The 12,720-nt window shown below is 42.7% G+C and overlaps 1 protein-coding gene across 1 annotated transcript in view; it reads right to left on the reverse strand.

The window, feature by feature from the left end:
• Nucleotides 1–12,720, reverse strand: part of AVEN (apoptosis and caspase activation inhibitor) — a 190,750-nt gene that overhangs the window by 17,266 nt on the left and 160,764 nt on the right. The window contains exon 3 of the mRNA XM_006132681.5: nt 304–374. Within this exon, the coding sequence (XP_006132743.3) occupies nt 304–374 (71 nt within the window). The remainder of the gene's footprint in view (nt 1–303; nt 375–12,720) is intronic.

The raw sequence follows: 12,720 nt of genomic DNA on the forward strand, positions 1-12,720 counted from the left end.
ACCGGAATTGCTGCCAGAACAAAAATTTATCATCAACAACAATTCATCTGGAATTAGTGTTGCTGAAGTAATGGCAATGCATGTTGTTTATACTGAGGAATTAAGTGTGCATCACTACCCTACTTAGATTGCAACAAAGTTTTTTTTTAAAACCATGCTACAAAAATACACAAAAAATGAAGCTTTATTTGCAGGGTTTACCTTGATGAGAAATTATGAAGTAAAAGCACTGGAATCCAGTTTAGAATTACAGAAAAATTTAACATTTACAAAATCTGCTTAATAATAGTTCTTCTGTGTTACCTGTTTAGGGCCTATGCTCCCTGTGTCCCATTCTTTTTCTTCTGCAAATCGGAATTGTGTGAAGGAATCTCCTGTAGAAAAGAAGTAAAATACAACTTTAATTTTAGAACAAAACAACAGGCATCCCCAATAACTTCTACACAACAGAAGTAAACACATTAAGTGCAGATCAATAAAACTGTAGTGTCTACATATATGCATTAATGTTTATATTGCTTTCATTCATCTTTAAGAAAGCAACCCTAAGATAAGACTCACAATTTGCTAAAATTTGTTCCGCTCTACAAAGAGTTACAAGACTGATATACACAGGTAAGTCAGTAGATGATATCCTCTAGCTTAACAATGATATAGAGCTTTAGAAGAAATATTTCAAAGCCAGAGTATGGTAAGAAAGAGAAAACAAGTATTCATAATATACAATAGTAACTCTTAAATGCTCAAAATTTAGAAAGTAAATAAAAACCGCAAACTTATTTTTACAATCTCACAATTTTAAAACAAATATCATGATTTTTTGAATGCTTGTGATTGGCAAAGCTCTATTAAGCCACCTGTGAACGCTGATTTTCTGCTGAAAAAGACAATAAGAAAACCAAGAGGTTCTCAGTCTCTTTCATATTATGATAACTGTAATGATGACGTTAATGAGGCCATCAACAAGTCTGTGACACCATCTTCTACAAAGAACTTGAAGATGACCCAACATCACAATCCACCCACAGATTTAAGAATATCATCAAAGCCTTTCCCAGACAACATCAAGAGAAACTTTACGACCCCGTCGCCTAGGAATCCACCCAAGAAACTTCTATATGATTCCAAAGATATATAAACAAAGGACCTCTTGCAGACCCACAGATTTCTTACCAAAGGAATGTCAGGACCCATAGACGCCATCCTCAAACTACTTACTGGTAGAGGTCGTGGAGGAAACTGGTCCAACAGATTTCATCCAGAAATTCCACAACTTTAACAACCTTCCTTAGAACACAATCCTTGCCACTATAAGTGTCATTTCCCTATATACCAACATCCCTCTCACAATGATGGTATCGTTGCCTGACTCAAATTTCTACAAGACAATGGACAACACTCAGCTATCCACTCCAAACATAATACCACACCCATCAGTTTCATCCTCACCCAAAAAAACTTTACATTCAATAACAAATACTTCCCCTCCCACATATGCCAATCTCATTATAGGCCAGCTTCAGGAAAAAATTCTGGACAAGTGTACCACAACACTAATGATATGCCTAAGATATATCAACGATATTTTCATCCTTCGGACAGATGACCTAAACTCCCTCATAGACTTCTAACACAATTTCAACAACCAATACCTGTCCAACAAACTCCCCCTAGAGTGGTCCTATTCCATCATCTCCTCCCTGGATACCACAATCAGCTTTAATGATGTAACCTTATAGGGAACTATATACAAGAAACCCATGGATCAATACACTTATCTTCATAGATCCCGCAACTACCACCAAACACCAAGAAATCTGTTATCTACAGCCAGGCATTCAGACAGTACAATATACTCAGAGTAGAAAGTCAGGGACACAAACCTTAACATATTTTAAACCATGTTCATTAAACGACGGCATTCCATCAGACAAGTAGATTGCACAATGACACAAGCATCTCAAATACCACAAGAGAATCTGCTTCAATATGGGGAAAGAAACAACCCTATGAAGGAACCCTTAATTGTCACCAACCACTCCACTAGAGAGTGTATAAGTAGGGATGTAAATGGTTAACCAGTGGCCCAGTGGGGCTGGAGCAGCTTCCTGCCCCATGGTGCAGTGCAGTACATCCGGCCAACCTGGAGAAGCCCCACAGCATGGTACAGCAGACCTAGCCTTACCCGAGTAGCCCCCTCCTGTGATGGGCTCAGCTTGGCTTGGCCAGAGCAGTCTGTGATATAATGGGCCCAGCCAGGCTGGAGCAATCACCAGGCTGGAGCCTATGCCAGGACTGGGGGTGGCACTCCAGCCTCACCAGGCCTGCCACACCATGGGCTGGGGGTACTCCAGCCTGGCTGGGCTTGCCATGCTATGCCTGGTTCAGCCTAAGCAACCTGCCACCTGCAGCAGGCTTGGCCCGGCCTTGCTGGAGCACCACGCATTGTGACAGGCCCAGCCAAGCCTGGCGCAGCCCCATACCCATGGGATCCTGGTTAAGTGATTAACCAGTTAACTGATTAAACAGGATTTTACATCTCTAGTTGTCACTTAAGGTATTCATGGCAAATGAGTTCTCCTGATCAGCCTCCCATAAGTCCAGTGATTTTGGATTTCCATTACATACAGGAAAAATTAGGAGGCTTCTGGGCCTGATTTATTCCACCTTAAAAACAACAGTTCCCTTCAGCCAGCACCCTTCACTTTTAAGCTCTTCTTAAAATGCAGTGGAAGACAATGAGCAAATGGATTTTTTTATACCAGAATCTTAAGAAAAGGTTATGGAACTCTGGACTCTTACTAATACAGTCCAGAGGAAAGAGGTTCACTAGCAATTGGGTAGCTTAGAAGCTACGTTGACAACAGCTGAACCATCAGTCAAATTCTCCTTTGTCTACAACAAAGGAAAATTGTGATTCCAATAGACTGAGCAGTGACACTCAAGAAGGGTAAGAACTCACTAAAACGTGGCTTTGAATCTTCCTCCTTTTGTTTTATGAGAAACTGTGGCCTATGTAATCTCTGCTTAAATAGCCCCCTGTTACCTAAGGTCCAAAGAATTCAGAGGGGAATTCTAAGAGGAAGCTCAGATTATTTAGCTCTTGGTCAAATCTGACCTTGGCAACATCCTAGCCTGATGCAACAAATTACTCATAGTCCAATTTGAACAGCATAGCAAATGGGGGGGGGGGGGGAGGGTATATTTCTAGTTCCACCAATCAAGAAGTTCTTCAGTTCCTGCTCGAGATCCTTTAGATCTCAATATTACTTATACTAATATTTCCTGAGTCTCACCAGCTTTGCCTGTGGTCTGAAAGTTATAGTATTTCCTTTAGAGTACCAGAAGGCAGAGTACCAAAAGGAGCTTCAGACAGGGAGCTTGAGTTTAAAATCTCTCTCTCTCTCTCTCTCAAAGGAGGAACACTAAGTTCATATATTTCCAATATATGAGTGATTAAAAAAGGAGAACCCAATATGGGACTGATGGAGCAATGCGTACCCACTTTGAAAAGATAAAGTTATGGACAAGAAAGTTCACTTTACTTTTCACTTATTACCCTCATAATACTTCTGGGCACAGCCATCTCATAGCCCTATATGGATTACACTGTACTGTGAATTTTTTAATATATAAATTTATTCAGAAACATGGAGTGCTAAAGATACTATCCAATTTACATGTATATTTATAAAAATATCTATAATCTTTTATCTCTCTCATTTTTAATGAAGCAGAATATGAAATATTTCAGACGTAAGACAAATGGCATACAATATTGAGCATCAAATCATTGTTAAAAACATTTGTCAGTTCTTTCCTCCATTTAGTCACTTTTTGAACTTTAGGTTTTATATATTATTTGACATTTAAAAAAAACATTTCAAAGTATACTGACAGTTTTCTGTTAGATGTTGTAAATTAGTAGGTTATCCTTGTGAAAAAAAAATCAGCACGTGAATACTGTGCAGTTTTTAATTTGGGTATAAAACATGCATTCTGTTTAAATCATCTCATTTAATTGGATAAATGGCATTTTTAGTAATAGAAAAATCTGCTGTGTTTTAGAGGTCCTGTCATTTCATTTTAAACTTGTAGTCTGTGCAATAATTACTATTAAAACTTATTGTAAAAGATGCCAAAGTTAATGTTTCATATTCAATTAAATATGTTAAAGTATATTTGTAAACTGCTTTTTTAAGATAAATAGTACTTTGTAATGGTTTTTATCTATCATGATATGCTTTGTATTTGAAAGGAGTGGAAAGTCATAGTATGATGTATTATTAGTATTCATAGTGTAAAAGGAAGCTATTTTCCGGCTAAAGGAATTTTGAAAAGATAATTGGGTAGACCAACATTCTCATTAACCTAATTTGCATTAAATGTGCTTCTGTGAATTGTAGTTATTGCTTTTCCATCTGAAAGGCATGCTTTGTCACTGTATTTAAAAAGCCCAGTTAAAGGATGTATTTCATCTATAGTTTAATTCAGCAATGTTCAACCTGTGAGTCCCCCTACCACCCTCCAGAAACAATTTGCAGCAGTTGCTTGGGCATGAGGAGTCAAAAGTCAGCTTCTGATCCCAGAGGAGTTTTCTGCTGTGGTGGATTTGTTCAGCTACTTTGCAGCCAGCCATGACAATGTGCAAAGCTGACCACCTCTCCCAAGAATGAAGATCACTACAGACCCCTTTTTCTATAGGTTTTTTCCCTGTTTGGGGGGGGGGGGGTGACATTTTGGCTGGGAAGAGTCAGATGAAAACAATCCTTTAAGACCAATTCAAGAGAATGCAAGACCTATGAGATTTGACTCTGTGAATCCAGAAAGCAGAAGAAAGAGCAAGATATCTCCAAAGATATCTGCCACGAGGAAATGAGGGAGAGGTACTCCTCAGTATCTTTTAGTTTAAGGTAGAAAAATCTAGACTTTTAAGCTGGGTAGAATTTAGAGCTGCCCATGAGTTATAAAGGCAGTAAACCCATCAATATGTGATTGATGGAGCAGCAGTTACCCACACGGAGAAGGGAAGGAGAGTAGCAGAAGAAGGAAAGAAGGAACCTGTACCTGTACATTCCATGGTTAGTCACAAATATAACAGCATTCTGAAAATTGCACGGTAACTGCTAATATAAAAATCAGGGGCTTTGTGATGTCACCAGAACTTACTCCTTATTCTTCCTACACTGTGCTTTATGAAACAGTGGATCTGCAGCTATAAAAATTCCATGTTAAAATATTGTGAAAGGTACCTTAGATTATTTTTAATATGTATTTAAATCTTCTAAAAAGTTATTTGTCTATCTAAATTGATAATAAATAGCCAGGTGATCATGGCAATTCCAGGAGAAACTTTAATTAAAGTCCTAAGATTTTTAATTATACCTACGATAGAACACTAAATGTCCAAATACAAAGCTTTACCCAAAATAAGGTGTAATGATGGAATGGAACAAGTTGGGAAAGTCATGAAGTATATAGGGAAAGCAGCTAAAGAGAGTTAAAGTCTGGAACAACAGAAGAAAAGAAAAGGGGCAATAGTATGGTAATACTAGACAGGAAGAAGCAAGGAAGTCAGCTGGAGATGGGAAAGACTGAAATATAATGCATACAAAAGCTGAATGGGGGAAGAAATTCATTAGAGAATAAATGTCATAAAGCAATTCCTTCAGTTTTACAAAAGAATCACAGTTGTTATCTCCAGAAACATTCTTAACACCCCATTAATGAAAGTGTGTGCACAATAGTGACTCAATTAACTTCAACAGCAGCCCTTCAGGAAATTCTCTATGAGGTCAATACATTTCTCATCATACAGAAATGTAAAGTACAACAACTGGATGAAGTATACTGTTAATGGAGTTGTGTAGCTCTATTTACCTTCCTATTAACTTGCTTACAAACAACTACCACCACTATTAATAGGAGAAGAGATGAAGCAGCCCATGGGCCCACAGGATCCAAAAGATAAATATTAAAACTTGTTTAAATGTATTAGCAAGAAAACAAAAAGAAAATTACAGAGCAGCCCAATGTATATGATTTAATATTCATGAACTGACCAGTCTATGTAGATCAGTCTCATATTTTTTCATGAGCCAATCTTCCCATAATTTTGGGAGAATTTCTTAGCATCTCTGTTGGCAAATGTCACTGATTTCAGCTTTTTAAAATTCTCCTCTTTTAATTTTGTTTTTATTTTGATGTAACCTATTCTCTAATGCAATCTTTGACTGAGACTGCAAATTTCTTCTATCAATGCAATAGTGTGACTTGCCACCTTTATAGTAATATATTGAGCAAATACAGTTATTTACCAAGAACAACAACATGCAGCAAATGCAAGGAGTCTCTAAGAGTGTATCTATTCAGCAAAAAAAGACTCATAAAAATGAGTCAACTGGCACGTTCTGCAGGGCTAAAAATAACAGTGTAGAAATTTGTGGAGTCACCACTTCAGAACTCAAAAGTAAAAGGTAAATAACACAATTATGCCCCTTGATATCTCAAGACAAGGAAGTTGATGAGCCACTCTGTGACGGTGACGAAGGTGGCGGTGCTGTAGCCGGTGTGGTAGTAACTGGTGTGGCAGTAGCCGGTGCCATAGTAAACGGTGCTGTAGCCCCTGGTGCCATCGGTGTCGGTACCAATGTAGATGCAAATGTCTGTGCCGAGACCTCTGCTGATGAGAACCCAGTCGTCGGTACCGAAGGCTTTCTTTTAACAGGTGCTGGGGCAGGGTCAGGTCTTGGGGCTATGGCCGGTGTCAGAGTTGCCTCCCTATGAAGGGAAGGGCTCGGTTCCGACATGCTGCGACTTGACTTCTGTCTGTCAGCATGACAGGGTACCATCGATCCCAAGGTACCTGGCTTGTCATCCACACACTTGCGCGAGGTCAATGAGTGCCAGAGGGGTGACTTTTTGCCCGGTGTTGGAGCCGAAGACTTCGGCAGTCTGGGCACCTTAGTATCAGCAGGCTGCAAAGCTTTGCTGAAAATGAGCATTTTTAGCCGTATCTCGCAGTCACGTCTGGCTCAGGCAGTTAGCTTGGAGCAGCGTGGACATTTTTGAGGGATATGACCCTCGCCCAAGCACTTAATACACATTGAGTGTCAATCAGATGCCGGCATTGCGTCGCAGCACTTCGCACACTTCTTGAAGCCGGGGGATCCCAGCATATTGAACTGAACGAAGTACTATGAGAATTTTTTTTTAAAGTAGAACGAAGTAATTAACTAAAACTATAACTATAACTAAGTAACTACCAACTATTGGCTAACTATTTTTAACTTATTTTATAGATTTCGTTGTCACACTAAGGAGAAGGGGTTTTTCTCTGCCTGCGACCGTGAACAGTTAGGAAGAACTGTCGGGAACCAGACCGCGTGCAAACTCATAAACAGTGCGAACAGCATGTGTCGGCGCTGCGCATGCGCGGTCTGGCTGAACCACGGCTGACGAATCTCCTACCTGTGGCGGCAGGACGAACCAGACACTTTGGGTACGTCTAGACTACATGGCTCCGTCGACGGAGCCATGTAAAATAGTTTACTCGGCATAGTCAAAGAAGGGGGGATTTAAATAATCTCCGCTTCATTAAAATAAAAATGGCCACCGTGCTGTGCCGTCGATCAGCTGATCCAGCACAGCGCTGCAGTCTAGACGCGGCGCGGTCGACAAGGGAAGCCTTTGTCAACTGCTCCGGTATGCCTTGTGAAATGATGGAGCCATGTAGTCTAGACGTACCCCTCGAGTGGAGCATCCATGGGGACACTACCCAAAGAAGAACATAGGTTCCACTTCAGGGCATATTGCTCAATAACAGGGAAGTTAATCTAGTGACACCTCTGACAAACTTCTTAGGCACACCAGAACTCATTGCACTGATTATTAATTCTCTAGGTTTTTGCCAGCCTTAATATAGAATTTAAACAGTCTCCTTGGAAATTCCAGTCTACCTGGACACCAAGTAAGTGGACTCCTGTGATATTAGAGCCTGGAGCTGTAGCTTGAGCCAAATATACCCAACTGTCTACATTGCTAATTTAAGTTCTGCAATGGGAGCCCCATGAGCCCAAATCAGCTGACTCTGGCTCTGAGACTCACTACTTTTGTTTTGGTTTTTGCTGTCTTGACATATACTAAGACAGTGTTTCCCAAACTATGGGCCGCGGCCTGGTAGCAGGCCGAGGGGAAAAAAATACTGGGCCTCAGAGTGGCTGCCGGGAGGGGAGTGGGGTGGGCTGGGAGGAGGTGTGTGTGTGGGTGAAACTGGCCACCGGGAAGCAGGGTTGGGGGCAGAGGGGCTCTCTGGCGGAGATTGGGGGGGGCAGCGGAAGCAGGGCTGGACCGGGGGAGGAGGGGGGGCTGGATGCAGGAGATTGGGAGGAGGAGGACAGGAGAACCAGCCACTGGAAGCAGGGCTAGATGGGGGCTGCAGGGCTGGCCAGGGGAGCTCGGAAGGAGAAGCAGGGGAGAATCAGTCGGAGGGGGTTGGGGGAAGCGGGGCTGGTCAGGGGAGATGGAGGGGGGGGGGAAAGGACCGTCCAGAGGAAGCAGGGCTGGCCAGGGGACGGGGGCTGGCCAGGGGAGATCGGGAGGAGTACGGGAGAACAAGCTGCTGGATGTAGGGCTGGATGGGGGCAGCGGGGCTGACCAGGGGAGATCGGGAGGAGAAGCGGGGGAGAACCGGCCAGATGGGAGGGGGTCAGGAGGAGCGGGGATGGTCGGGAGGGTTGTTGGAAGAAGCAAGGGGAAACAGGTGGGAACTGGCCGCCGGAAGCAAGGCTGGATGGGGGAGATCGGGAGGAGGTGGCGGGGAGGGAACGAATCAGCTGGCGGGAAGTGGGATTGACCCAGGCACATGCAGACCCGGGCACACGAATGAGTCTGGCCTGGGGATTCCATTTCCCCCGCCTCTCCCCCATACCGTCCCTTGAGTAGTTGCGAACTACCTGGCTAGTAGACACACTCACGCAGCGTGAGGACATCTAATAGCCAGGCAGTTCGCAGCTACTGACTGATACACCTAATAATAATAAAATTTACCTAATTAGAAAATACCAGACATTTTATATGTCTGGTATTTTCTCAATTTGTTTCCTGGACAGAACCCTCAAATACTGGGCTGACCGGTACAAAACCGGACACCTGGCAACCCTATCCCTCCTTGCACCCTCCTTCCTAGTCAGATACCCTACCCCCAGTCTGCTCCTGCCTCCTGGAGTGCCCATGTGGCGCTGGGTCCCCCAAGACCTGGCCCAGGCTAGGCAGAGGATGCAGCCGAGTGAAAAACACTGAAAATGTATTCATTTTTAATTCTTTTTTTTATATGATTTTATATTTTTGGGCTGCAAAAAACATTACTGGAAAAAAATGGGTGCCAACTAAAGTAAAAAGTTTGGGAAACCCTGGTCTAGCCATCTTTCTATCCATCTTACAGTTCATTTATCCAATCCATATTCCTTAACTTGCTAGCAAGAATATTGTGGGTGACCATATCAAAAGCTTTGCTAAAGCTGGCACTGGGGGCTTTGGGAGGACCAGAAACAACTTATTTGAATATTCATAATTTGCTTAATGAATATGCAAATATGTAATTGAATGTTACCAGTCCTCCAAAAGCTTGTGAATGGATTTACTGGTCCCTGTGTCAAAAAGTTTGGGAACCCCTGCACTAAGAGATCTGCATTTATTGATTTTAATCAGATATTATTAAACTCAGCACATAGCAATTATCCTGTAAAGTCAATATGTTATCAAGACTTGACAGCTACTTCTAAATAACATGCCACCATAAGTAATATGTTTAAAACAACCTATATTTTTTCCCTGGTTCTATCATTCACTAGCAGGTTTGCAAATAACATAGTACAAATCTGTTTCCGAACATTTATGCAGCAGCTTGACATAAGATTTAGAACCATCAACAGCCAATATGCCTTTATGAACAATATTAGCTGATTAGTTTGAAAGAGGATGTTGGTAAATATGCAGCTAAGAAACCTCAATGCTACAATGTAAGGACTCAATGTTGATCTTGCTAGGATAATTTGAGTCATTTAGAGATAGAGACTAAAAGGGAATTTATGACAAAAATTACATTAGAGAATTAAATATTTAGAATACACATCTCCATCTTACACAAGTTAGAGTATGTTACTCTACAGGGATACGAAGGCAACTATATCACGTCCTTTTTTGGAATTAATTATATTAAATGCTTTGAATGTTTACATGCACACAAAGAGTGGAGGATGATTTTCCCTACAATCAATGAAACTGTAATGTCCTAATGCAATGATGGGCAACCTAGGCTGCATGAATGGCCCTCCATCTCAATGGGCTGCAAGATTATCATAACCAAGCCAGTGTCCTGGGACAGGGTAGTTTTGTTAACTACACTTGCGTACCTAGAATTTGCAGGATGTGGTGGCTGAACCAACGTTTTGGATGCACAGGGAGCTCACAAGTCTCACAATCAATGTTGTTTGCAATCAGACTTTATGTATCCCACTTCAAGTGCCCTGGCTTTATGTGAATGTCACTTTAGTAATATCAGTAGGAAAAAAACTACGCAGATGGAAACCAACAGTATCTGACAACCTAGCATGTGGGCAATGGTAAACAAAATGTCTCATGGGTCACACACAGAACTCTGATGGGCTGCACGTGGCCCACGGGCCACTGTCCTAATGCATCACTAACTGACTTTGATACTGGCAAGCCTGAAAGTAGTAACAGTTGCTAGGTCCCATCTACACTACACATGTAACCAAAGATCCTTACAGTCTATACTACAATCTACAAAGCACATTCATAAGCAAATTAGGAGATACGTGTGCAGGAAGCAGATTCCTAAATATTACTGCATAGTATAAGCAACAGAGAAAGGCTAGTATCAGTGCCATCTAGATCCGCTCTAATTGGGATTATATAACAGACTAGTAAAAGACCTGGCTTCCAGTCCATCACTGTTAACACGCATGAAACTGTGTTATTGCTACACCAAATGTTGAAGAACTACAGTGAATCTCGGCAGATGGAACCCTACGGCCTGTCTTCACACTACACGTCGTCATATCAAGCACTATGATGTAAGCTTGTGATGTTGTCTGTTCATATTGAAACACACTTGCCCTGAAGATGGGTGCAGAATTTCCTGCAGGCCAGGCGCACTGCTTGTTGATGTGTAAGGGAATCTCTGCCGGCAACCAACGACCTTGCATCCTGAGTTCTCCAAGGTGAGCTCCCCCTCTCCTCCCCCCCCCCACACACCAAGGTGTCTGTCACAGGAATGACAGACAGTTGGGCTGATGAGAAAGGGACTCCTGCTATGTCATCTGTGGGTTTAGCCACCACTGGTGTGAGTCGAGGATCTGAAGAGTAAGGGTGACTACCATGTCCAGTTGATCTCGACTTGATCTATAAACTTGTGCCAGGCACGCCTACAGAGGCTGTAGGTAGTGTCTGGCACACTGCACTACATAAGTGCAGGCTGACACGTGACCCAGGAGCTTGAGGCTGTTTCTGGCTATAATGGTGGGAAAAGTTATAAGGTCCCAAATGAGTGCACCCAGGGTCAGAAAGTGAGTCTGAGGTAGGGAAGCATGGCCTGAATAGAATCTACTTGAGCCCTACAAACTCTATCCTCTGAGATGCAATTAGGGTTGACTTCTCCACATTGAGCAAAAGTTCTTCGCACGAGGAACATGTGGTGCACTGGTGTCACCTGCCGCTTGATCTGCCTTTGATTAGTCAATTGTCCAAGTAGGGATACCTGAAAGCCCCGCAGGAGCAGAAAAATGGCCATAACCACCATACACTTTGTAAATACCCAGGAACAGGGAGACTGCTGATAGGCCAAAGGAGAGGACTGTGATTTGGTAGTGAATCTGTTCCAGTGCAAACTGAAGGAACCTTGTGTGGGAAGGCACAATGTAGATACAGAAATACGCAACCCTGTGCTCGTGATGTGAAATAAAAGATGCTCATAAGAGGGGTCTTTGAAAAGGGATAGGGATGGAGGGTGGAAGGCAGAAAAACAGGAGGGCATATACCAGTTCTACCATGCATAAGACCCAACAATCTGAAGTAATCTGGGCCCAAGCAGGTTACAAGTGAGAAAGGTGGTCCCACAACATAGGGGAAGGATTTAGGATGAAGACTGGAACACCATCCCTGAGCGCAACTTCAAAAATTATTTTTGGGGGCAGGAGACTACCTGGAGGAGGATTGCCCTTGATTGTTAGAGGCGTTAGGAGGCCTCCTCCAGTTTCCTCTTCTCCCAAAGTTGTGTCTCTGTTAGGATGGGTAATAATGAGGGATGTGTGGAAAACTGGGGCTTGAAGGGCTTCCTTTGTGGGGCTGGTGCATTGAGGCCCAGAGATTTTAGGGTCACTCTACTGTCCTTGAGGCTGTGAAGCCTGAAATCCATTTGCTCTGTGAACAGCCCTGAGCCATCAAAGGGCAGGTCCTAGATTGTCTACTGGACTTCTTGTGGAATCCTGAAGCCATGAACTCCTGCACATAACAATGCCTGTGGAAACGGTATGCACCGCTGAGTTCAATGCATCTAGTGCCGCCTGAAGGGAGGTCCGGGAGATAACTTTACCCTACTCCAAGAAGGCTGAAAACTCTGAGTGTCACTCTGCCAGAAGGAGCTCCTTAAACTTCCCCAAGGATGCCCAGGAGTCAAAATTATAGTGGCTAAATTGTCAA

Source organism: Pelodiscus sinensis, chromosome 5 (assembly GCF_052426305.1).
Source record: "Pelodiscus sinensis isolate ZL-2025 chromosome 5, ASM5242630v1, whole genome shotgun sequence".
Taxonomy (NCBI): domain Eukaryota; kingdom Metazoa; phylum Chordata; order Testudines; family Trionychidae; genus Pelodiscus; species Pelodiscus sinensis.